This window comes from Apus apus, chromosome 1 (assembly GCF_020740795.1).
Source record: "Apus apus isolate bApuApu2 chromosome 1, bApuApu2.pri.cur, whole genome shotgun sequence".
Lineage (NCBI taxonomy): Eukaryota > Metazoa > Chordata > Aves > Apodiformes > Apodidae > Apus > Apus apus.
Window position 1 is genome coordinate 113,140,004 of NC_067282.1, and position 26,023 is coordinate 113,166,026.

The 26,023-nt window shown below is 38.8% G+C and overlaps 1 protein-coding gene across 7 annotated transcripts in view; it reads right to left on the reverse strand.

The window, feature by feature from the left end:
- The window catches only part of GLRA2 (glycine receptor alpha 2), a 133,132-nt gene that overhangs the window by 98,701 nt on the left and 8,408 nt on the right, over positions 1-26,023 (reverse strand). For 3 of the 7 annotated variants that reach the window (XM_051641155.1, XM_051641124.1, XM_051641115.1), the window contains exons 3-4: positions 13,280-13,347; positions 6,042-6,265 (exon numbers count right to left, since the gene is read on the reverse strand). In XM_051641155.1, the coding sequence (XP_051497115.1) occupies positions 6,042-6,265; positions 13,280-13,347 (292 nt within the window). Of the gene's footprint in view, positions 1-6,041; positions 6,266-13,279; positions 13,348-13,443; positions 13,512-26,023 lie in introns of all 7 variants that reach the window. The other 4 variants (XM_051641133.1, XM_051641106.1, XM_051641147.1 and 1 more) reach the window with 2 other exon arrangements.

Here is a 26,023-nt window from a genome sequence, read left to right on the forward strand (position 1 = left end):
TTTAAATGTGGAAAAGTTACTTTAAGATATATTAAGAAGGTTTATTCTTTTTGAATGTCAAGGTAGTGAGCGTGAGACACTGTGCAGCTTTGCTAACAGCAGAAATTAGTAATTTTCTATTAAAATGTTCCTGTACTGAGATTAACTTCTAAGAGAAAAGCCCCACCTTGTCAATATTGGTATTATTCTGGCAGGAGCTGAGGTAATAAATACGATTGTGTGAGGTCAGAGAGGGGAGTTCCTACATGGTAAACAGCCCAGTCAATGACAATAACAGTCTTTCTGCTCCATCTTTCTGCTAATCTGTCACGTGGAAAGACAGTGCTGCTAGTAAAGTCCAAATCCTCTTAAATCCTAACATTAGATTGTAAAATAAGATTGAAATCATGAAATCAAAATGCAAAATGCCCACAGAACATTTCCTACCACTCTGTGAGCCTAGACTATACCATGCCATGCATGAGTGATGCGTAATGATGTCCTCAGGTGTAAATGAATCTTCATTGTCATGTAGCTGATAAGGTCTGTACCCTTTAGAAAACCCACACCTGACATTACTGTAACATGGCAAAATATTCTGTAGTAGCCACACTAAAGACCTAACATCTGAAAGATAATTGACTATTTTCCCTACTAATAGTCTATGCAGAAGGACCATTAGTGTTACCTACCTATTTCACAGAATGATAAAATCACAGAAAGAGTTTGGTTGGAAGAGACCTGAAAGATCATCTAGTTCCAACCCCCCTACATGCACTGGGACACCTCCCACTAGACCAGGTTGCTCAAAGCTCCATCCAATCTGCCTTTGAATACTTCCAGGGAGAGGGCAGCCACAACCTCCCTGGGTAAACTGTTGCAGTGTCTCACCACCCTCACAATCAAGATTTTCTTCCAAATCTCTAATCTCTATCTCCCTTCTTCCAGTTTTAAGCCATTACCCCTCATCACTACACACCCTTGTAAAAAGTCCCTCCCCAGCTTTACTGTAGGCCCCCTTCATGTACTGGAAGGCTTCAATAACATCTCCCCAGAGTCTTCTCTTCTTCAGGCTGAACAGCCCCGACTCTTTCAGCCTGTCTTCACAGGATAGGTACTCCAGCCCTCTCACCATCTTTGTGGCCCTCCCCTGGACTTGCTCCAACAGATCCTTGTTCTTCTAGTGTTGAGGGCTCCAGAACTGAACACAGTACTCTAGGTGGGGTCTCATGAGAGCATAGTAGAGGGGGAGAATCACCTCCCTTGACCTGCTGGCCACAGTCCTTTTGATGCAGCTCGGGACATGGCTGGCTTTCTGGGCTGCAAGCACACATTGCCAGCTCATGTGGAGGTTCTCATCAACCAACAGTCCCAAGTCCTTTTCCTCAGGGCTTTTCTTAATCCATTCCCCACCCAATCTGTAGTTGTGTTTGGGATTGCCCTGGACCAGAAGCAGGACCATGCACTTGGCCTTGTTAAACTTTGTGAGGTAGGCATGGGTCACCTCTCAAGCCTGTCAAGGTCCCTGTGGGTGGCATCTCTTCTCTTCAGCATGTTGACCTCACCTCACAGCTTGTTGTCACCCGCAAACTTGCTGAGGGAGCACTCAATTCCACTGTCCATGGTGCTGCCAAAAAGATGTTAAGCAGCACCAGTCCCAGTACCAACCCTTACTTATTCTGCTTCCTATTTCCTTCCCATAGAGCAAAGCACGTAGGTACAGAGGAGACTGGGAAAGTTGTACTCCAAGCTGAATTATAAAACTGCTATAGATTACTTCTGATGATTTACATGAGGGTCATGTAATCATATTCGACTCAGTGCTCTGTCACTCAGCACTGTGGCCACAGTAGGAGGAGCTGATTTTGGAAACTTGAGTAGCACTGCTGGCATGGGCAATGGCATTGCAAATAGCAGTTGAGGGGTTTTGGATGTGCCAGCTCATCCTGTCATCTAGTTGTTGCAGAATGGAGGAGGTAGTAATCACCCTGAGAGCAGCTGCACAAAGGAGAGCAATCCAGTAGCTTGAATTGTCTCTGTTTTGTGGTGACCTGATAGCACAGGACTGCCTTCATCCATAATCACATTTAACAATTAAATCTAGGACAAGAGTTGAAACCACAAAGAATTAATTGACTACAGAAGTGTAGTCAGTTGCACTAACTAAGTAAGATAAATAAAGACAGAAAACCAGATTTTTTTTAAGACCTGAGGGAGTTCCTCCTAGGTATTTCATTGCACTTTAAACTGAAATAATGAAAATGGGGGGAGAAATATAATTTGTGAACTTGTACAAATCTCCTCCCTAGAATTCCAAGTGGCTCTCTTGTCAAATTATGCAACACCTTCTAAAATCTTTGCATATTTTAAAGTTATGAAGTAATCTGCCTTGTAAGTCTTCCTGGCTAAATGCACTGGGAACTAAGTTACAGAAAAGAACTCCATAACCCTTTAAGGTGTTTGGGAATGTGTTGTGGAGCAGCAGGTAAAAAACCAAGAAGTTAAAGCCCTTTTACCTTTTTGACCAATATATTGTAGGATCAGTGCCATGGAACAATATTACAGTTAAGTTATATCATGTCCTGCATCAAGCTCATATGGCTGAGATGCACTGAAAATATTAGCGAGGGAGGAAATTAATGCAGAAAAAAAGCCCAACCCTTAAATAAAACCATTCCACTTTCTATTACTTTGCTAAAATAAGCTTTTTGGCAGATGCTAATATTCTGAGCTGGCTGACAGCCTGAAAGGGGTTTGTGGGAATCAGGTAGCACAAATGGGTTGCTCAGAGAGAGTGAGAAGTCTGACGTAAGGATATTTAATATTTTCCTGGATCCCACGTGTCAGGAAAGATATGAACCTTGCCTGCAGAACTTGAAATCAGTGCAGCAGTGTATACAATGCAAAATCCAGGTGTTATACAGAATGTGACTGCCAGGAACAGGATTCTCTGTCATCACACAGCACTGCCTCTCTTTCCAAGGGCATAGTCCCCTGCAAAATCTAATCCATGCAGAGATCATTCAAGGGTCAGGAGTAGATGAGTTACAGGCATTTAAGGAGTGACATTATGTGAGTTCTGATTCTAACTCTCACTGTTTATTCAGCACACAAAATGCACTCAACTTAAGATAATTTTATTGAATGCTGCAAGAACAACCCCCTCTTGTTCGCTGTTATCTGCAGAGGGCTATAAATTGAAAGTTACAGCTATTTTACTATTTTGCAGATGAAAGAGTATAACTGAGACTGATCTTCATTAAAGCCTTGTTGTTTGCTGAATATAACTTGGCTGTAACTGCTGACTTCTCAAAATACATGCACATCTAGGAGCTGTTGTTATATCTCTAGCAGCAATAACATATATTTGCAGTACTGAGTGGTGGCTAGGACCATCTTAGGTTCTTTCTGCAGTATTTGTAGGTTTAGACCTGTTATCCAGATATAGAACCTCAGGCTCTGTATAACATATATATCGCATGCTATCTGAGATCAAAACAAATACCAAGGTAGTCATCTGAGCATGCAGCAAATATCCAAAAATAGGGCTCTTAAAGTTATATGATTCATAGGTGGGTACATCAACCATGAATAAATCTGACCTATAACAACTCCCAGAGAATTATTTATAGATCTAGGAATGTGCAAGCATGAGCATTGTAACCAATTATTATAAGGTAAGCTACGTTGAAAATCTATGTTTACCATCACTGGTAAATGCAGGATGGCTTATGCTTCACTGGAGAGAAGGATGAAGAGACTCAGGCTTACCATTGAGTGAGATAATTCCCAGAGCCAAGCACTGCAGTGGAGGTAACACATGAGCTGGACCCTCACTGACATTTCTGTGACTTATCTGAGTACCTATGTCCTACACCAACTGTCTTGCTTTAGTAAAATATGGTGACCTTCCAAATTCCTTTCAGAATGGGAAATATTGGCCTCTGAGAACATTTAATAACATAAGGCAGTTGTGCTTCCTGTGTAGCATATTTCCATCTTTTCACTGCAGTTTATGAGGAAGAGGAATGCCACTATTGTATGGAACACATGCCTGGCTTCTTACCCATTAATTATTGGGAGTAGTTCTAAACTCATTTTATGCACAGAATGGTTCACATGTATGTGAGATTACCCTGACCTTGATTTTATTAAATTTGGAAATACAGCAAAATAAAATCTCTGCTTCTCAGACATGTTTGTAAGTGCTTTAATCATTCACCTCACACTAAATGGTAAATGTTAAATGATGTCAGGCAAAGTGCTGTTGGTGCAGTAATGAAAATGGCAGCATTATAACCTTGTCAATGTACTGAAACCAATCACTAAAATATTCTTGTTTGTTTCCACATAAGACAACTAAAATTGAATGGCAACACACAGATGCATCTAACCCAGTATCTAGAGAATAAGGACACGTTTTTCTAATTACTTCTGACTTCAAGATTCCATTCTCTGGAAATTTTTCTTCAGTGTAAAATGCTATAAATTATATGTCATGTTAGAGGCACCAGGCCTCTGTTACTGCTATGTGGTACAAATGAGGAACAATGAGTTTTGCTTAGTATTCTATAGGAATACTGCTTATTCTGCTTCAGATTAATTTGCATTTTGGTGTGGGAATTTTATCAACATTATGTGACAGCTCAAAATACTACTTTTCCCGCATGGACAAATGTCAGGAAAATCATCTGTCTGCATTCAGAACAGCACCCCGCTGTACTGTTGCCTCTAGTAAGATGGTGTCTGATGTCATTCAAACAAACAGATGCATTAATTTTTTTCCCAGGATGAAACAAGAAATACTTGTAAGTGACAACATGTTTATCACTCTGCTAGTGCTAGTTTTGTCCTTGTATCCTATTATTTTTCTCAAACTGTTCAGATAAGCCAATTTGAAACCCTGCTCAATAAACATGTACTTTCCACCCTCCTTGATCCATCAAAATATTATTATGGTCTTATCAAGGAATTTCCACAATAATTAAGTAAATGGAGGAAGCGCCACATTATTATTTATTTATTTGTCATGTTAAAGAACACAGCAGTCCTGAACCTTGATCAATAATAATTCCTTAATGAAAACGTAGGTTCCAAACAGAATGCCAAGTCAGAAACAACTGGCTTCTAAACTAATCTGCCCTACACATGAGTGATTTCACTAAATAACCCATTAAACAAACACTATCATGTTTACTATCAATAATGCGAGACACGAAAAAGCTGAGAAGCTTTCCCAAGGACAAATAAAACACAGTAATTACCTTTTTCTTAAACAATTGTAAGAGCAATAATGCTGTGTTTTGCATCTTTGACTACCTACATGAAGCAATTAACACTGCACAATAAGCTCAATATCAAATAAATACTGCAGATTATTTGCTGCTGTTTATGTCTCTGCAATGCAATTCTGATTCTCTGCATATGTCCAATTTCATCAGGTCATATCAACTTATGTTTTGTCAGTGTTTATTAGTTCAACCCAAATCCAGTCACATGACACACACATCAATGTACTTAGTATTAAAAAATGCTTTCTGTAATTCCAGTTATTTTTAATGAGAATAGATACATCCGGTTACCCAGTGACTCCCATGTCAAGTTTATTACATTTTTAGCATGTTTTTACTTCAGTTGCTGAGCAGTCATTTAAAATACTTTTAAATCTCTCTGCTTTTAAATTGCAACCCACAAACTACTGAGGAGTTGGTTTCCTCTCTTTGTGAGAGAAGTGACTTGAGCTAACACTAATGAAAATAATTGAGGCATACCATAAAAGTTTTAGGCAGCCTCAAGTTTCCAACAAGACTAAGAAGTACTGCTGTGCCACTTACAGACTGTTTTACAAAAAGTAAATGCTTAGCACAGAAACACACACAAATTTTCCTTCTCTGCTATGATTAAGTCTCATTTCAGTTGTACACGTGGGACAACAGAAACTAAATATCAAAAATAAATGAATGAGTATACAGTATGTTCTGTAAGACTAGTTACATTCAGGACAACAGGGAGTGAGGGGAAAGGAGGGGATGAAAAGAAAATAATGAAGTCAGCTTTTTTACCTGATACTGTACAACACTTTTCCAGTTTTAGAAATCCTCAGCAACTTGTTGTCTGTCGTGACATCATGGAAATTTGCTCCCTTCTCATTGGCAAAGAATAAATCTGGCTTCCAAATAGAGTCCAACATAGAAGGATCCAAATCCAGAGAATCATCAGGGTATTCGCTGTAAGCCAGACGTGAATCATTCCACTGCTGTCTCAAAAAAATGTTCACTCTGTAGTCCTACAGAAATGCCATGTAAAAAGGTTACTAAGCCACTTACCAAAATGGAAAGCCAACTTTAGCTTTCTTTATGCTATTAGACTTACTACAGTACCAGCATTACAGCAAACATTTACATTATCCTTTGCACATAAGAGTTCCCATTTGAAAATAAAGCTGTCTAAATATTGAGTTGAACCAATCAAACACAAACTAGTACATTTTCCAAATCAAAATTACTTCAGTGATGAAAAAAATATTCACTACAATCTCAAATATTAAATATAGCTCTTTTTCAAATTCTATTGGTTGTCAGAGGTACTTAGAAAGTCAAAAAGCATTGCAGCTAGATACATCCAATTTCAACAAAGATTCTATAAAACTGCTAATTAAAATAAATTGCTTCCAATATGTAAATCAATTATTTCTAATGTACTCATGAATCATTGCTACTTTGAATGAAGCCAGATTTGTATAGAAGAAATTAAATCAGTATTTTTTATTTGCTGTTTGTATCCTTTTTCTATCTACTGTATGCTTTTCTCCCTATGTTCATTCGTTCACTCCTCCCTCTTCATATTCCATTAAAATTGTTCTAATTGCATTCTTCTGCTCAGTGGTCTGCCAGTCATAGCTGGGAAAGGCAGCAATTATTCAGAGATTCATTCAGAACCAACATTCATGCTGTTTCAAGAGCTGGCTATTAAGCAGAGTGTGAAAAGACCTTCAAGGGTCTAAACTCCCTGGAAAGAATGGAAAGATTCTAATGCTTATTCCGCTTATCCTGAATTTCCAAAGTCAGCAAACAGCTTCCTCTCTCCCAGCTTTCCCTGTTATTATAACATATTTACCTGAAGTTACTACATTTAACTTGCTTGTGAGCTCTTAGAAATACATCTACTCTTTTTCTAAAATTAAAATATTTAATAATAATATATCAGTTATAGTATCTGGAGGAATATGTAAGAAAATATTTCTTACAGCTGTACAAACCTCTCACATTTAGTATTTGCTTCATTGTAGAAACAGTACTTTAAAATGGTAGCACTGTGCTTTTGACTTGGAAAATATATGAATTGACCCGGATTTAGTTAGGCCACTGAACAACGTGGTCTAAAGAACTTATCGTCCTTGAAGTGTAATTAAATATTCTCACTCTGATTAGAACTTCAGAAAGCAGCTTGCCCAATATGCAGACTCTGTGAACAAGCCCCTCCAAGCTTCAGCATTCCCCACCCTTCATTTATTAGATCAGTGAGGGATGCCACTGCCCTGACAGAATATTTCTGACATCTAAATTGATGCAGTTTTTGAACCCTATGGGTTTATGCTTTACAGTCTCACTGGGAACATTTTTTTTTTTTCACTTTCTTTAGAATTTTCATTTTGCTGTTGGATAGATGTGAGTCAAAACAGGAATGTTTACTAATGACACCAAGAAAGACCTGAGAGAGGTGTTGATAATAGCACATTTATTAAAGATACTAACAAAAGCCTGTATCTTTTATTCACCAGCCAGTGTACTTTTATGATGGTGTTGCTTCATACAGGTAAAGATCAAATACCTACTTGTGGTTCTGAGCTTATGAAATGTCATCACATCTGGTGAGGATACACTAACACTAAGCATAATTTTGGTTGTTTCTTGGTCTTAGAAACTGAGTGTCTTGCAAGTTTATATGGGACAGTTTTAGTTATAAAGTCAGGAAAACACTTGATTTTTATTCTGCAGAAAAGATGGTTGGAGCTGTCCTCAGCAACTGCTGACAGAATAAAATCACTACAATTAGTTGTGCAATTGCCTTTATTTTTTCTTTGAAATAAGATGTACAATGAAGTCTATGGAAAGCACAGGGATTTTTTCATCCCATAACATTGAAATCATAAATCAGTCAAATTGGTAAAATATTTCAAAATATCTAAAAATAAATGTGCCTTCATAAACTTCAGTTGTTGGTTATTTAGATAACAAAACACAGTCTGAAAAATCCTTAGTCACAGAAGAGCTTGCATGATGATATATATTATACCAAAAACATAAATAATAAAATAGGATTATGCTATCTTTTTCAATATATACCTTCATAAATATATCAGAGCCATCACACTGATACACTTAGAAATGCTTTCTCTCTGCAAGCTTTGTTGTCAGAAGTAAAACAACACTGAAACACTGGTTTATGTCTGATAGGCTTTGCATATATATAATATATATAATATATATGTATAAAAATATTTTAATAAGAAACAAAAAAAGAGAAATAAAATACAACATGCACATCACAAGGTTGTTTTTTCTCCTATGCTTGCAGTATAAGCAGCTGAGGGGGATGTATGTTTACACAGCCAGACCTAATCATGTGCAGAATTTTGAATTTGCTCTTACTGCGCTAACATATTTTCTGAAGAAAAATTCTCCTGAGAACAGTATCACGACATGGAGCTGAAGCAGACTAGAGTGTGTATCTTGCAAGCTTCTGAGGATAGAAGTGGGTGGACTGTAGTAAAGCATGTTTACACCACCATGGGTACACCTGTTCCACTAATTCTTTCTGACAGCATCACTTCTCTGAATGAGCAGTGTGGACCTGAAAATTCAATCTCAGCTGCAACACTGATGCCAGCGGTAGCTCAAGGCAACTCAGATAAACAGTTTTCCTCTGTTCTCAAGCCATAAGATCAGGGCAATACTAAAGGAATATTAATCTGATTAGTTGTAGTAGATTTATCTGAAGATTTGAAGTCTCCATCCACAAATATTCTAGGGTTTTGCTGTAGAAATCTAGAGAGAAATGTTCTTAAGACAAATCCGTGGCTACCAGATTCACTTCTCAGAGGTTCAGCAAAGCTCTAAGCCCCTTTGTCCTCTAGCACTGCTGTGGCAAGGGGGTGCTGGGGAGCCCTGCTCCATCTTCAGTGCTATTTTTTGCTGCAGAACTGTTGCTTATCTTAGATTTTAGCCTTCCTCCCATCTTCTCCCCCAACACCATTGATCTCCCAGGTGTTGACTCAGATGTCGGAGAAGATTTAGATGGCCTTCCATATGTAGGAGGGGCTTGCTAAAGAGACTGCTTTTTCCAAATCATAAATATGATAGCTAACTGAAAAGTGGTGGTTTAATGACCCATTTCAAGGCCATATATCAGAAAAGCACTTGGTTACCTATGTACCTAAGCATGCAAGGTGTCCCCAAAGGCTTCAGAGGGAGTCTCTCATGCAGTTCAAACTACACATGTGAATTAATCAGAAACTAAAACCATGGTTTGTAAGTATGTTATTTTCTAGTGGGAAGTTTACATCATACAGCTGACCACAGCTAACCTTTATTGCTCCAAATATTTTAAAAGGAATGCCAAATTTTATCTGGTAACATAAATACTCAAAACACAACTGGAGTTTGAGGCATTTACCCCGACAGAGAACCTGCTGCATAGTGTCAGTCAATGATTATAGGGCATAACGACAGTAACAGTGTCCTCACAGTTAGTCATTTCTGTAATTAACAATTAGCTTGTCAATGCTCAAACTGCTCTTAGCTTCTCCTACAGCTGATGGCTAAAAAATCCTAGTCATTAGCAACACTGAACATCTGAATTCTTTGGGAGTCTGCCCAGCCTGATGTACATTACTCATCTGTGATACTCAACTGCAGCCATGCTGTACAGAGAATTTTCTGCTGAATACTGGATGTGTGAATGTTTCCAAAAATAGATACAGAGCTTATTGGCATAACTGCTTTATTCAGTGAAGTTACTCAAGAATGTCTTTTTCTCTTTCTTTGCAAGTTAGGGCTTAAATGAAAGACATGAGAATCAATGAAGAAAATTTCCTGCAATTCTATTTTGACTCTGACTTTTTTATTTACTATATTTATTTTGGTACAATATATATCATTCTAATAGTGAAGAAAGCCATTTATTTTGGACAAAAAAAAATAAATTTTGGTACTGTCCCATATGTGCATTATAGTGTAGAAAGACTAATACATACACATTTTTTCCCTAGACCTTTGGGAACAAAATTAATGAAGACCCTATGGAAACAATTAATTCGGAAAGAACCAGCACAAAATCCTGTTTTAGTCATGAGTGAAAGGTGTTAGCGTTTAGAATAATATATTGGACAAAAGAGTTGTGCTGGTTTTTCACACAGGGATGAATTTCATCCTGGTGGCCATCCTAATCAGAAAACAGAAGCTATTCCTATTACTGTTACTGAGAACCTGGCTTTCTGAATTCAGTAGGTCTGGGACTGTAATCCTGTTTGCTACATTCATTTCTCCTACTGAAAGCTTCTCTAAACAAGTTTTCATCTCCCAGCTTTCCAATGAGCTGCTGTAGATTGTCCAAGTTACATTCTGATTCTGTCCCTTCAGTACATATAACATGGTTTCACTAAGCATTCCTGTCTCAGGAGACAGGAATGTCTCTGTTGAATTTACAATCCAGGCTTTTAATGAATCTTTTAGTTTTATGTCAAAACCATCAAGAGCATTTTATAGGGAAAAATGGATCGTAAGAGTCAAACAAAACTCATTATTTATCACAAGGGATGCCAACATTTTTACCAGATAACGACATCTATTTCAGAAAGGCAAAGGAGATGTAACAGTAATTGATGTCTACTTCTCAGAGCAGTTTTAAAACATCCTAAAACTAGTCACAGTAGTCATTGAAGAAGTGACAGCATTAAGAAAATCAGTATCAAACCTTTGAACAGCATATAAGAGAAATCTTTCCACATTTTGGCGGATATTATGCATGAAGCAAAATAAGAAAACCAATAGTCTTTGTTTTCATCTACTTGAATCTTTGGCTGTTTTCAGCAGAATGTGTTAATGAACAGTGGAAAGGTGCACATTAACATATTTGATAGAAGGCAAAATGCAATGAGGGGATTTAATCAAAGCAATGAAAGAGTCTAATTAATGCAATCAGCATTAGGTCGTGCAAATATTTTCATTGAATGCCATCTTGTAAAGCCAGTGACGTGCAGACTTTTAGCTACTTAACACTAGGCTGATGCCTCTACACGCTAGGATCAACAGACATGGCAGGATAAGAAAGCTTACATCCGTAGATGTCTTCTCAGTATCCTTTAAACATAGGAAAACAAATCAAGTTTCCAAAAACACTGAAAAATAAGTCTGTTGATAGTTTTGTTACATCAAGATATGCTTTTTCCTGTCATTTTAAACTTGATTTTACTTTTCTTTTAAGGTATTTTTAAAATATTACAGCAGTATACTCTGAAGCATTAACTTATCTGTTTATTTTATAGCTCTGTGTGTTATAGCTTGTGACTTATAGAAAAGTGTTCCCCACACTGTTAAAGAAAGAAACCTGCCCTAGCAATGTTTTGTCCTTTATCCATAGAAAACATTGAATAGCAGGGTGTTGTGTTTTTTTTAATATATTTAAGAGTAGAATATTTATATTCCAACGTTCCTGAGGCACCACTTTCTAAAATGATGGCATTAACTACATTAAATTTAAAAGAACTATTGGAATATTAAATACAATACTTAGGTTGAGCTAAATATCTTCTCTTCCTTAATAATGCAAGGATTGAAAGGCAATATCTATCCCATTTTATTGAAAAATAGTTCTTTGGTATACCTGAACTCTTTTTCTGGGCAGGAACAGCAAGTTCTTTTTTGTTATCAAGAACTCAGCCCTAAAGCATGCTAAGCATCTTTAGTGCCTGTGATTTCAACACATACAGAAAGACCTGGTCGTTGTGTAAGAATCTCCAGAAAACAGGGTTGTTAAACTACACTGCAATTGCTTCAAAAGTGTCCATAGCTGTCCATAGTGTCCTGAGTCAATGAGAATAACACTTGCAAAATTTCAGTGAAGCTGAGATCACCCATTTTTAGATTACTTTGTGGCAGCAGTGAATTGCAGAGTTCAAAGTCAAGCTGGGATTTGTCACTAGACTCGTTCTAGAATGGGTTTAACCCACTTCTTGTATATGAGTACCTGATAATTATAATAGGTTTATCAAATTATTATAAGAAAGCTATCAAAAATCTCTCCCTGGGCTCTTCCCAGTTGCCATATATATATATACTTGATTAAATAGCTGATCTTTTTTGTTCATTGTTTGAAAAGGAAGATTAAAATATCAGCATGTTTTTAAATGGGCTCAGAAAAATTATTTTTCAAAAGAAATAACTTCCAAACTAAAAAGGAAATGAGATAACTGAAGTTTTCATTTCCATTTTTTAGCTTGATTTAGTTAATCCTAAATTTCATCAATTTAAAAAAGAAAAATCTTACCTTTAAGTGAAACATTGACCTATTTATACATATATTTACATTCTCTCTATATATTATATATAATATTATATATATAGAAAAATTATAACTCTGACATTTTCGGATTTGCCTTAATTTTTTGCCTAATAACATTCTTTGAATTCAGTCAAAATGCACATTTCAGTCAGCTGGGAAGTCATCATTTCCTAGTACCATTTCCTAGTACCAATTTAACTCTCAAATTACCCAAGTATCCTTAAACATATAAATTTTAGTAATTTGACTCAAGTTTTGGATTCACTTCAGTTACTGATGTGGCTGCACTTCACAGAGATTTAGCTGAGTTAACCAAGGCCATTCTGGTAGCTCTGTCAGCACAGTCTGCAGCATCAGATAACTCAGCATGTGTTGTAAGACCCACTCAAAATATGGAGCACTTGGCAGGGAGCCCCACAGCTGAGCTCCAGCCATTCCTCTGCCACTTCCATGCTAATAAAACCTGAGGAAGCTGGTTTACACATGCCTGCATTTGCTGCCATCACATTCACGACAGACTATGATGCAAACACTACATAGGTACATTTAGACTGGGTAGTTGAGGTGAATTATTTATGTATCTCTTTGTACAGTTAGTTTATAGTTATTTTCTTTTAACTCAGCAGGTAGGCTTTTAGTAGCTTAGTAACTTGGTAAATGTCCCCATGTCTTGAGCATCTCTATTCTACATCATATCCCACTCCTTCACAAGATGGCTTCAATGACCAGTCCCACTCACCATTGTAGTTTCTGCTATTGAACCAAAGCTGTTGATAAATATGTTGCAGGTAACATTTACAGGAGGACCTGCAAGTTGAACAATAAATAGAAGAATTGACAGGTTGTGTTCATGACATATATTAAGTATTGTTGTTCTCTTGCCAATGGCATCATGGCACTTACCATTGTGGTTTCTGTGACTGATCCAAAACTGTTGATAAAAATATTGCAAGTAACGTTTACTGGAGGACCTGTGGAATGCAATAAAAATGTTGCAATATACATTGAAACAAAAGTACAGATCCCTCAGCCTCCGTACAATCTGGTACAGATGTGGCTGAAAACAAGCAGAAAGTGAGTTTTCCCAAACAGATCACGTAAAATCAATCAAAAGAAAAACATTATCAATACTAATTTAATTAACCTAGCTTCACTGGAACTTGCTGTATAAATACACAGAGCTGCATCCTTCCATTTAAGGTTTTAGGAGAAGAGTTGGTGAGGGAATGCGTGTAACGGCTTTTTCTTTATCCACAGTACCAGAACAGAATATGCTTTAGCATTGCAACGACTCCTCTCTCCCTTCTTTCTCTCCTCTCTCCCTTCCTTCTCACACTTAAAATATTATCTCTTCACACATATTCCACTCTGTATGCAAAGGCCTGCCACTGAAATTCCCAGCAAGGGCCACTTTTCACATTGACTTAGACTAGAAGCTCTTTGTGCACCTGATCTGGAGCTGTCTGCCTCGCCATAAACAAATATTTTCACAATATATATTCTGTCTTGACATTAAACAGCCATTTGTAATCTCTTCCCTCCCACCTCCTTTCCTGCTATTCAGGAGTCACTGCCATGTAGCAGAATGAATAGGATCTTGATACTTAGTTGTCTATGAGCCTCCTAGTATTTTTTAGGCATGATGAAATAAACTCGAGTTCTCAAATGAATGCAAAAGGATTAATGTTAAACGCATGAATTTCAGCAACCCAAAAGTTCATACAAGCATTGAGTATCAAGTTTTTCTTCTCTCTTTTCTTGTTGTTATTTTTAATAACATGCTTTTCCTTATTTAAAAAAATAGTAAATAATGTCAGTGCAAAGAATATAAGTACACAGATTTGGTTTCATATTTAGATCTGAAATTGCTTTACAAAAGATGGAAACATTAGAACTTTGTTTTTTTGAAAAATGAAGACCATGACAGTAATGTGTTCTGAGGCTCTTAAATTCCAATGAAGTGTGTTGTTCAACTCAGTTATTGCAACAATTATCTTTTTTAAAAAAACCACTTCCTTTTACTGTATCAGTAAGTGCATGATTCTCATGTACTGGAGAGCCCAGAGATGGATCCAGCAGTCCGGATATGTCTCACAGATGTGCCTCACTAGTACTGAGCAGAGTGTGTCTCACCTGCTGGCAATGCTACGCCTCATGCAGCCCAGGAGGCTATTGGCCTTCTTTTCTCTCTCTCTGTCTGCAATTGCTGCTGCACAGAAACATTTTCCCCTTCTTAAAAATGTTATCACAGAGGTGATAACCACCATCACTGATGGGCTCGGCCTTGGCCGACAACAGGTCCATCTTGGATATGGCTGACATTGGCTCTGTCAGTTATAGGGGAAGCTTCTAGCAGCTTCTCATAGAAGTCACCCCTCTGGACCTCCACTACAAAAACTGTGCCACACAAACTCAGTACAAGAGCGAATCCCTTCCTTGTCAACTGCCAGAGGGCTTGAATGCACTCCGATGTATGGAGGACTGCCCATGTTGAGTGATGAGTGCTGAAAAATGTACAGAGTGCAGTCCAGCTGCAAACTGCAGTTTTTGCTGAGTACTCTCCAGTATTGAGAATTGATGGCCTCAAAGCTTTCTACATTTGGTAAGTTACTGAGAAGCTGTACTTGTGCTCTTGCTCTGGAGATCATCCTAACAGCAACTAATCATATCTCTATTCTCATGTCCATCCCAACTCTGCCTTTTTGGTTTACAGTTTCCAGTCTGCACCTGGCAGCCTTTTTGTCTTCACATAAACTTCAGTCAAATAGCTAAAAATGTCCTTAGTGAGAGTATTGTAATCATAAAAGAGATTTAAAATGAAACCTGTGAACTTGCCAGTTTTCTTTGATATGTGTATTTATTAAGGGATTTTGTAAGCAAACTGAAATACAGTAGGGACACATAAAGAGAACTGGGCAAGGCAGAGAGGTGTGGAAGCAAAAATTTGGAGTTAATGAGACAGAATTACCTTATGGAAATTATTGGCAAGATATTCACAGATCAGTGAAGATTCCTGTGTCTTTCTCTCAGGGGGGCCAGTAGCCCCCCTGGCATCTATACTTAGCACTTTTTGGTCTACCTTCTGACTTTGTCCCATGCGCCAATGGAAAGAGTTTTTTTCCCACCATCTTGAATGGTTTGTTTTGTTCTATATACAGGGAGAAATGAGAGCTGAACTGCCCTTCTTCCCTTATCACAGAGTGCAAGATAAGCATTAGGACTGTTTGAAAAGACTAAAATCAGTCCCACCTGAGTGTGGGGATAGAGCAGAGATCCAGGAAGAAGAGAATAAGGGGCAAAGTGAGGAGGCAGTGATCCCACCAGGGACTGAGCATCCCTTTGCTTGCGGAGCAGGGATTTCATGTCCAAGCTCAAACAAGGGAGAGGTTCAAAATATGTTTGAGGGTGGGACAAAGCCCCACACATTGAGGTGAGCACTGGTAACACAGATCCCACAACAAGAGAGGAGAGTATCAGAGCTTGTTGGAGTGGTTTTTAATTGCCATTTCTGAAGGCATCTGGAGTTTTAACAACCATTTCTCCTCAATCGAGCTGACCAGCCTCCAACATCCAGCACTGTCCTTATGAGACCTGAAGCAGAGCTAACCCCTATGGAGAATTCTGCTTTTGTAGCTGCAGTACTACATGTACCTGAATTACCACTTCAAAAGCTTGCCAATGCATCTCTTCATGGCCCTGCAGGCACATCCCTCTAAGTCCAGACAGCAAGGCTGAAAGACTTCTGGGACACCTCAGCTGGCCATAGTCACTAGGCAGGAGCAAGTTCTTTACCACCCTGTCTTCCTCCCTGCTCAGAGCAGGGCAGGCAAGGTAAGGACTGGAAAGGTGCTATCAAAGGCAGCTCAGCAAGTCCTGTGGCCAGGGACCATGGATACTGTGCTGGGGACAGAAAGGCAGCTTTGATGCTCCAGAATAGTTCCTCTAAGCCATGGGGATCCTGCAGCTACTTCAAAAGCAGTGCAACTTGAAAACTTATTTTCAAGGATCTGTATAATGCATAATCCAACCCTTGGTTAGAAAATTCACATGGTTTAACAAGATTGCTTAAGATTCTGGCAAGAAAGCAGGAGGTAGGCCACAGCTAGTCTTTAGTGCAAGTAACTAGGTAAGCCTTCTCTCTTTCCCTGTCATTCTGCCTTTGGGCAAAACCAGTGTTCTCCTCCATTTAAACATCATCATCTCATTAGAGTGTCAACACCAAGGGAAATGTACCAGTCACAGGAGGCAAAATTAATGACACCAGAACAACATAGTTATGCTAAAGCTTACAAATCAAGTTGATGTTTCTTGTTGGGGCATTCTGCTTTACATTTATGAGGTTGTCTCTCTATGGGATTTCCATAGGGTGCATCTCCCTGACTCCCTAAATACAACCATGCCCTGTAAACAGAATTCATTCTTCTTTAGAAGCATTCACCACAATCCAATGTACCAGACAAATTATTATGCTTATGTCACTTTTATTATTAATTGATGACAATTCTACCTACTAAACAAACAAGGAAACAAAGCTCAAAAAGCAAAAAAACCCACAAGAGCACAGATCTCAGGAACCTGTGAAATACAGTAATTGTATGGTACTTTGCACAGATGCAATTTGCTGAAAAAAAAAAGATACTCCCACATCTGCTGGAAAAGCAACAAGGTGAGCTGTAGGCAACCTGGAAGACTCCTGAAGTGCACTGAGAATAACTTTTTAAGCTAGATAATAGACAGTCTTACCAAAGGGAATGCATTACTGAACCTGATGGTCACCAACACAAGTGAGCTAATTGGCAGTGTCAAGACTGGAGGCAGCCTGGGCTGCAGTGATCACGCACTGATGGAGTCAGGTCCTGAGGGATATGAGTCAGGCAAAGAGTAAAGTCAGGAGCCTGAATTTTAGGAAAGCAAAATTCCAGCTATTCAAGAAATTAGTCAATAGGACCACCTGGAAAACTGCCCTCAAGGACAAGGGACAGCTGGAACAGAAGGAAATGCACAGGCAGTGGAAGCAGGGACAGATATCCTGGGAAGAGTATAGGGATGCTGCCCAGTTGTGTAGGAATGGGGTCAGGAAGACCAAGACAGAGCTGGAGCTGAACTTAGCAAGGGATGCAAAGAATAGTAAGGGCTTCTACAGGTATGTCAGCCAGAAAAAGAAGGTCAAAAAAGCATATCCCCCTGATGAGCAAAACTGGCAAAGAGGTAACAATGGACAAGGAATTTTTTGTCTGAGTCTTTGCTGGCAACTTCTCTTTCTGCACCTCTCAAGTGGATGAACTGGAAGGCAGAGACTGGGGGTGCTAAGTCCCTCACACTGTAAGAGAAGATCAGGATCACGACCACCTAAGGAATCTGAATGTATGTAAGTCTATAGGTCCTGACAAGATGCAACTCACGAGTCCTGAAGGAATCAGCTGATGCAGTTGCCAAGCCACTCTCCATGATATTTGAAGAGGTATGGCAGTCAGGTGAAGTCCCTGATGACTGGAAAAAATAGAAATATTGCACCCATCTTAAAAAATGGTAGAAAGGAGGACCCTGGAAACTACCGACCTGGCAGCCTCGTCTCTGCACTTGTGAGGGCAGCTGAGTGGTGCAGTTGACATGCTTGAGAGACAACATGTCATCCAGAGGCACCTGGACAAAAATAATCAGAAGGATGGAGTAACTATCTTATGAGAAAAGGCTGAGAGAGTTGGGGTTGTTCAGCCTGGAGAAGAGAAGACTCTGAGGGGATCTTACTGCCACCTGTGAGTACTTACAGGGAACCTATAAGAAACACTGGGATAAAATTTTTAGCAGGGTCTGTTGCAATAGGACAAGGGGTAATGGTTTTAAACTGAAGGAGAGTAGAATCAGACTAGATATAAGGAAAAAAATAATTTACAATGAGAGTGGTGAAACACTGGCACAATTTGCCCGAAGAGGTAATAGATGTCCCATCCCTGAAAACATTCAAGGTCAAGATGGACAAGGCTCTGAGCAACCTGCTCTAGTTGAAGATGTCCCCACTCACTGCAGGGGGGTTGAACAAGATGACCTTTAATGGTCTCTTCCAACCCAAACCATTCTATGATTCTATGACTCTCAAATTCTTGTTCTGCTCCATCAAGCTACAACCAACATCCTCTGAAAGTTCATCTGTCAGATATCATAACTTAGCTTGCTGAGAATGACATAACTCTTGGTGTGAATGTGGGAACAGTTTTGGGCACTTACTGTTGCATCTGAGACTCAATAATTTTCTATGATATCAGTATACCTTTATGATGAACAGAATAAGGTTAAGAGCCACAAAGACACCTACAGAGCTAGATCAAGACCTGCAAAATTATTGTTTAAGTCCTTTTTAGGGCTCTCATTCTCACTAATATCATTAAGCCCAAATACTATAGAGTATCTGAGAAATATGGCAATGGTATTCACAGACTAGAGGAGACGCAGCATGTGCTACACAAAGCAGGTGACACATAGAGACAACACAGAATGGAATCAACAGGAAAGCATTATAGATAGAGGTGAGTACAATTTTTCCCTATTTTCAGCAGCCCGCTTCCTGAACTGCACAAGCAGGCACTCACACAAATATAAATAAACAAAATGGCCTGAAGAGAACTCTTACATCAAGATTTAAGCTGCTTCCCTTAGCTTGGTTAACTTGGGAAAACATCTGAGCAAAATCCAGCTTTACAACATGACCTGGATATGAAAAAGGCATGACACATTCCAAAACTGAAAGCTCTTCCTCAGTAAAACGCCACTGAGGAGTCATAAGACAAATACCCCAGTGACTGTCAGATCCAGGTGATTACAGTATGAGTCACCGAAAGAAAATGTTTCTGGAGTAAATACAGCTAAAGCCATCTATGTATATACATCAGTGTAGTCTGAGGTCAAAGAGAGAGTAATCAATTTCTGAAGTGGTATCTGAGTTTTCAGCTGTGGACTATTTCTGAAAGTAATGGGAGTCACGCCAGTAAATCCTATCAGCTTTTCATGGAAGGAGAATCCCTGCTAAGAAGCACTTTTTTGTGCCTTAAAGCACTTGTGAAATTGTTGGATTGACATGCTTCACATTCAGTGAATGCCTTTGTCCACAGCCTGAGCTCTGGAAGAGGAAGGTAAGTCTCACACTACAAAACCTCTTCTGTTCTGCATTTGGCATTACAGGATAGTCCATATGACATGTTCATTCTTCCTTGCCTCTTTCTGCTGAGGCTGATAACTGAAACATATATTACTGTCAGCTCTGGGATGCAGTGGAATACTTCCACATAGGTTATCTAATAGACACTGCTCAAGAACAATTTTCAGGTACTATTTTATTTCACTCCACAAACCAGGAGCTCAGAAATGAAAAGTCCTTTGAAACAGTTGACATGCTCCTGATATATCCAGCTAGCCTGAACTGGTCTACAAAGAATATATAGACATAGCAGTCACGGTGGATTGTATAAACTGGAGCTGGCTGTTGCATAGGCAGTTTGAGGGCTTGTACCCATGTAGGCATGGTAGGCTGGAATTCACTGGAGGCCATTAACCTCAGGCTTTATAGCTTGTGCTGAGCTCTGTATCATCCTGCTGTGGTGCAGAGCACCTCTGAGCAAATTAAAAGTTAATTCAGATATTTCTACACAAGCCTCAGTCACTGAGTGCAGCCAGTTCCAGAGCTAAAGCCTTCCATGTGCAAATGAGTCCGTGGAAATAATTATAAAAAAAAAAGTGAATCAGAAATCTTACATCCAGAAGCTTCCCATTGGAGCCACAAGTCTACTGTGCAAAATTACTTAGTACTTCTGTCAACTTTGAAAATATTCAAATAAACACTTTCATTATTCATACGTTCATCAAGCAAGTTTTTTTTTTTTTCCCTCTGAGCTCTCCTCTCTTCTTTCAAATCTTTCCATTCCAAACCATGACAAGCACGTCACTGCCAAGGCATCTCCTTCTAAAGTCTTCCTTCCTCCAATGTAATAGAGCAATGGGTGTATTTGGGGAAATTTAATTGTTTGTTTTTCTTATGACATGAAAAGATCCAGGCACCTATTCTTTTCTTATCACAAAACCACGCTCAATTACGTGAGCAAATGGAAGGCAAGGGCTCTTGGCCTCAATGAGAACAGGTAGCAGAGGTATTCCTTGCATCTGCTGCTGAGAAACAGCTCAGTTGTTTTGCTTTAATGAAGACAGAGTTCTTTACTGCTGATTGACATGTGAACTGTATATGGTGTGCAGAGGCCTGGGACCCTCCTGAATGCAGTTAAACAAAAGATGCTATTACATCTCTAGTCATTTAATTTGCACTCCAGCACAGGGTCAGTCAATCTCCTCCTGGGTAATTTCATTTTTAATAATGTTTTATGAAGTCAGTGTAGCCAGCTCATCTAACAGACCACATGGAACCACAAAATAAAAAATGTTCACTGAGAAAAGAAGACAGGAGGGAAGATCTCCTTTATAAACAAAGAAGTATTAATGATAATATTGGAATGCTGTCAACCAGTTTAGGCTTCTGTTTCCAATCAGAATGAACAGCTTTATTCTACTTGGCATATTCATCACAAAATATTTATTTAAAAGAAAAATAAATTGGCACTTGGCTCCTTTCTCTCTAAATCTTTCTTGCTTTGTTTCTTCTCTGTGATTCTGATCTTGTGCTGCAAACAGTAGTGGAAGCTTGGTTATAAGCGTCAATAGCTACAGTCTCAAATACAGGACTTGGTCAATACCTCTCTCTGTGGCCACAGAGAGGCCTCAGAATCAATTTTAATTCCTTTCTTTTTGTTCCTCTGAGCTCAGACATTCACTTTATTTTACAGTTCTTTCAGATTTTCCTTTAATGCCTCCATAAGGTTTCTTGCTTTACTGTCAGAAACCGTTTGGGTGATCAGTATATAATTTATGGATTCTAGGGAATTATACACCAACTAATATATGGGCAACAGATGAACTATGGGATGTATACAAATGGGATGGCTCAGGCATAGGAACAAATGACAACAGAAACGACCAGGAGTTGGTATAGGTGACAAACTGCAGCTGGTCAGAGACACAGAGACCCAAATACTCACTACATCTAGCACTAATAAAATACCTTTTCTTTTCAAACTTTTCCCATTTTTTGCCTCCTTATCATTCAACTTATTTCCCTACAATCTGAGCAGAATATTACTTTTAAATTAATTCCTCCTTCCTGACTCTCAGATTCAATACTCCCATCAACTGATCTATTGCATGTTTAGCTCAGCCTCCTATCCTCCTGTTTCACACATCCCCACCCCCTTTGGAAGCCACCTTTGTAGTTTCCCACATCCTGAATACTGAAAAGGATCTGTCTGTTAACTGCAAGACATACTTAAGGCACATGTTGGGGGTTATTCACCAGCAATTTTTTTCAGTTACCAGTTCTTCCTATATATATGAAATGACTGGAAGAATGAGGGAATGAGTACCCTTCACCAGACTAGAAAACAAGCATCTTATAAACCTACTGACTTACTTTTTTGTTGATACAAAACCAGCTCTTTGATGCAGGATGCTCACTGCATTGCTGTGAGGAGCATCACATGGCTTTCACATAGGCTAAGGACTTTGTTGACATAAAGTGTATTGCAGGGTCAAGGCATCCGGTCTTTTTCTGGTTTCCACCAGAAATAGTCATGCTGAATAGGAGTCTTCCATAAAGTCATCCACATGAAACTATATCCACACTATGGATCTTACTCGCAAAGCTTAATTTGTCCCTAATTAGTCATAATTTTATGGGTTTTTTTTGTTAGGTTTTAAATTTATTTTTAAAGTTAAAATCTGCTTTTAACAGATTGTATGTGCTTTTACCTCACACAAAACACACCTCAGTAGTGCTTCAAAACCAAAATTTTGAAAGGCATGAAGCCAAAGAGCTGCAAAAATATTCTCAGGAGTATTGAGCCAAAGTGCTGCAAAATTCTCCCAGATGCTTATTTTTAGGATGGCTCCTATAACCAGACTGACCAAAGGCTTTTAACACCTCAGAACGCTCCATCTGATGGGATATCAATGTCTGGAAAGGAAAATTGCTGCAGTGTGAAACTCTTATGTGGAGTGGCCTCATCTTCATTTTAGTTTGTCATGGGGGACATTCACATCTGGCAAAAAACATAGTTTTTACATATGCTCCTCATTTGGCCCCATGCATGTAGTTTGCATGCATCTCTTCAATAATTGCTTTAAATTGCAGTGTGAGAGTTTATAGCAGCATTCCAGAGAAAGTGTTATTGTTATTTAATTTGTTATTTAGGACTAATTCTTTATTAGGCATAGTAAAAAGCACAAGAAGAAAGAGCAATCCTAATAAGACAGTTTTATAGCCTAAAACAAAGACATAAAGACAGCATACTCTAGCAATGTAGTCAATAGGGGCAGCCTAACATAAAGAGTATTGATCTGGTAAATTTTAATCCTAGGTTTTCCCTGACTAACTGTGCTACTGAAGAAAAGCATTCAGCCTCTTCTTAGCTATATTTCCCCAAGTACAAAATCAAGGTAGATAACCCATAGTCATGTTCCTGGAATGGAGGAAGAATGAGTTCGTTCATGCAGTGTGTATCAGTTGAGTATCAGATACTACTATTTAAGGGAAATTGCCCAAAATTCTGCTAGTCACAGATGTGCCCTATTGCTTCGATGCAGTCTTGGACTTTGGAGACACAGATGCACACAGGTAGGGGTTATTAGCTTTTAGAGAAGCACATTGTACTGCTACTGTGCTTCCCTGGACAACCCACTGCTTGATATAGACAAAAAAAAATCTCAGCCCTATTACAGATAGAAGGAGGCGCAGTGTCTGACACTTTGGTGAGTAACACTCAGGCCCCTGAGGAGGAGCTCTAAGGGCCATGTACAGTCCATGGGCAGAGCACGATGCTTCAGCGCGGTGCGGCAGCATTTCTTGAGAGCAAATAATTTGTAATGCAGTCTTTGAAGTCCTCCTAAAACTCTGCTTCTCAGCAAGGTTGAGGTACCTCATTCAGGTTCCACTGTTTAGAGCATTCTCCACCAAGTCAACACATACAATCTCGCTTTGAAAAATCTGTCAAGCATTTTAGTCTTTCCTTCTAAAATACAACCAATTTTGCATCCCATAGCAAGTGTTGAGAGATTTCAGGCAGAAGTTCATTCTAAGGTCTTTTACACCTACCATTGATTGAAGGGATGTGAACTTGCATCTCCTAGACTATAAGGTTATTGGCTTCTTGGGCAATGGGGTGGAATCTCTCTCACTGTCTCCTATTCAGAGCAAATGGGATTCATCCTAAAGTGCAACAATAGTCACTTTAAAAAAATATTTAGTAGGTGTGGATAGCCTATTGAGCCCAGCAAGTTGTGCAGCAAAGCACTTAGGATACAACATTCAGAGAAAGAGAAAGTCCCTTCATGCACAGTTGTATCTTAGTGGTCAGGACAATTATAGGGAAGAATGAGAGAAGTGCTGGCTCTCAATCCCTGTTCTTACAATGTTTTCTGTAACATTTACATCAGCTGCCTCTAAGGTGTAATGACTACAACAATAATTTCTGTGCCTCACATCAAAATGGTCTAGAGTAAAGAATCTCGCTTCTCGGACAAGCAGCTTTACTGCAGTCTGAAAAGTCACGTTCCCCTTGTATTTTCTCTCTGGCTTGATGAAGTTTGAACTCTTTGCTGCAAAATGGACCACTGAGAATAATTTATAGCCCTGTGGATCAGATACTGAACTTGAACGGAAACTGGACCAAAAATCTTCTGTATATTGTAAAAAGCAGCAGGCCACTCATAGACAGTGTTTTGGATTTATGGGGTTGGGTTTTTTTGAGATCCAGCCTCCTTTTCCTGTGAAATATAAAGCAGGCTCTGAGGTACCTGCCCCTACAAGGAGATGGAGGTGGAGAAGTGCCTCAGCAGGGAGGCTGGCTTTGGTTTAGGATTAAGGTGGGTGTTAGGTGAGGTAGCCTGGGGTAGTCCTGGACACACTCAGGAGCAGAACTGAGAGAATCAGAGGAAACTTAAAACAGTAATGTACTGCCAGCTTTACACAGCAGGTGGATAAGGGATTTCCAGGTGGTTTTGTTTGTGGACTTATATTCCATCTTAATCCTGTTTTAAAAGCTTCTTTCTTTTATTGGTTCATGAAGCCTTTATGCTTCTACTCTTCCCAGCTAGTGACATGTAGATGAGGCATAAGGGGCAATCAATGTTGCCTTCATGCCCTTGTAATTCTTGAGGATTGCTGGTAGCTCACACAGTTGAGATAAACCACTAGGCTTTTCTAATTTATCCCTGGTAAGTAACTGAATGCTTGGTGAATGTCATGCTTTCCAGAATCAGCCTTTGTATTACTGTATATTTTTAATTTTAATCATGGATTTGGTGTTTATGACATTAGTAAGTTACTATTTATGTCAGGCATTGTATACCCTTCCTTTTAGAGCTATATCACACCCTGTACAACCCTGCCTAAGAAATTCTGGGGGAGTCTTCTCTGTAGACTCTTAAAATCACTTGTTTCTGTGAAAAGATTGTTAAATGCATATTTGGAAGCTGAACCATCCAACATGCATTTTTTGATTACTTAATCAGAGATTTCTATTCATATTTCCAAAGGGGAAAAAAATGATAACAAGTTTGTCTAATAAAGCTGCACGTCTGCTTTATGTATATATATTCCTAGCTATTATATCACTGCATGTAACAGATTTGCAGTTTAAAAATAAGTATATTTATAGTAAATTAAATGTACATGTTTTGATACAGTCTATATATAAATTGCACATTTTCTAAAACAGCTGAAACACAACAAGCTACTTAATAAGTGACCCTGAGGCATTGACTTCAACTGTATAGAAAATTTAAATCTAAACATGATACTGGATGTGATGAAAATAATAACTTTAAATTAGAACACTATCAGAACAATAATGTCTCCTGATCTTACATTTAAGGTCTTTAGCTCTGCTTTGACATTTGTTTTTCACAAATTCCCTTGGCATTTTATGCAGCAGAAGACCAATATTCCATGACAACAACCAAGTCTATTGATATGTCTTAATTAAATCTCTGATTCTGGATAAAGGCAACAAACCAGTATGATATGGATCACTGTGTCTAACCTTTTAACTATAAAAGAAGAGCAGGGACAGACCCTCGGTTTGGATGCCAAGCAGCACTGCTTGGGTTGTACTTACACTGCTACATGCTCACAGCCTTTCTGACTTTCTTTGGAGAGAGCTGTCTGCAGGAAGCTCAAAAAGAGATCCAGGGAACAAACAAACTGCTAAGAAGCTTAGATAATCCAGGGGTCTGCTAGGGCTTGCTTTCTGGTCCCATTTGTCTAGAAGCCTAGACATAACCTGAACAGCCATGCACCTCCCCCAGCTTACTCTTGTTCTGGGAAATAATATGAAATTAAAGAAAGAGAAGAATAACAATGCATAGCTCTCTTTACCAGCAATTTTAAAAG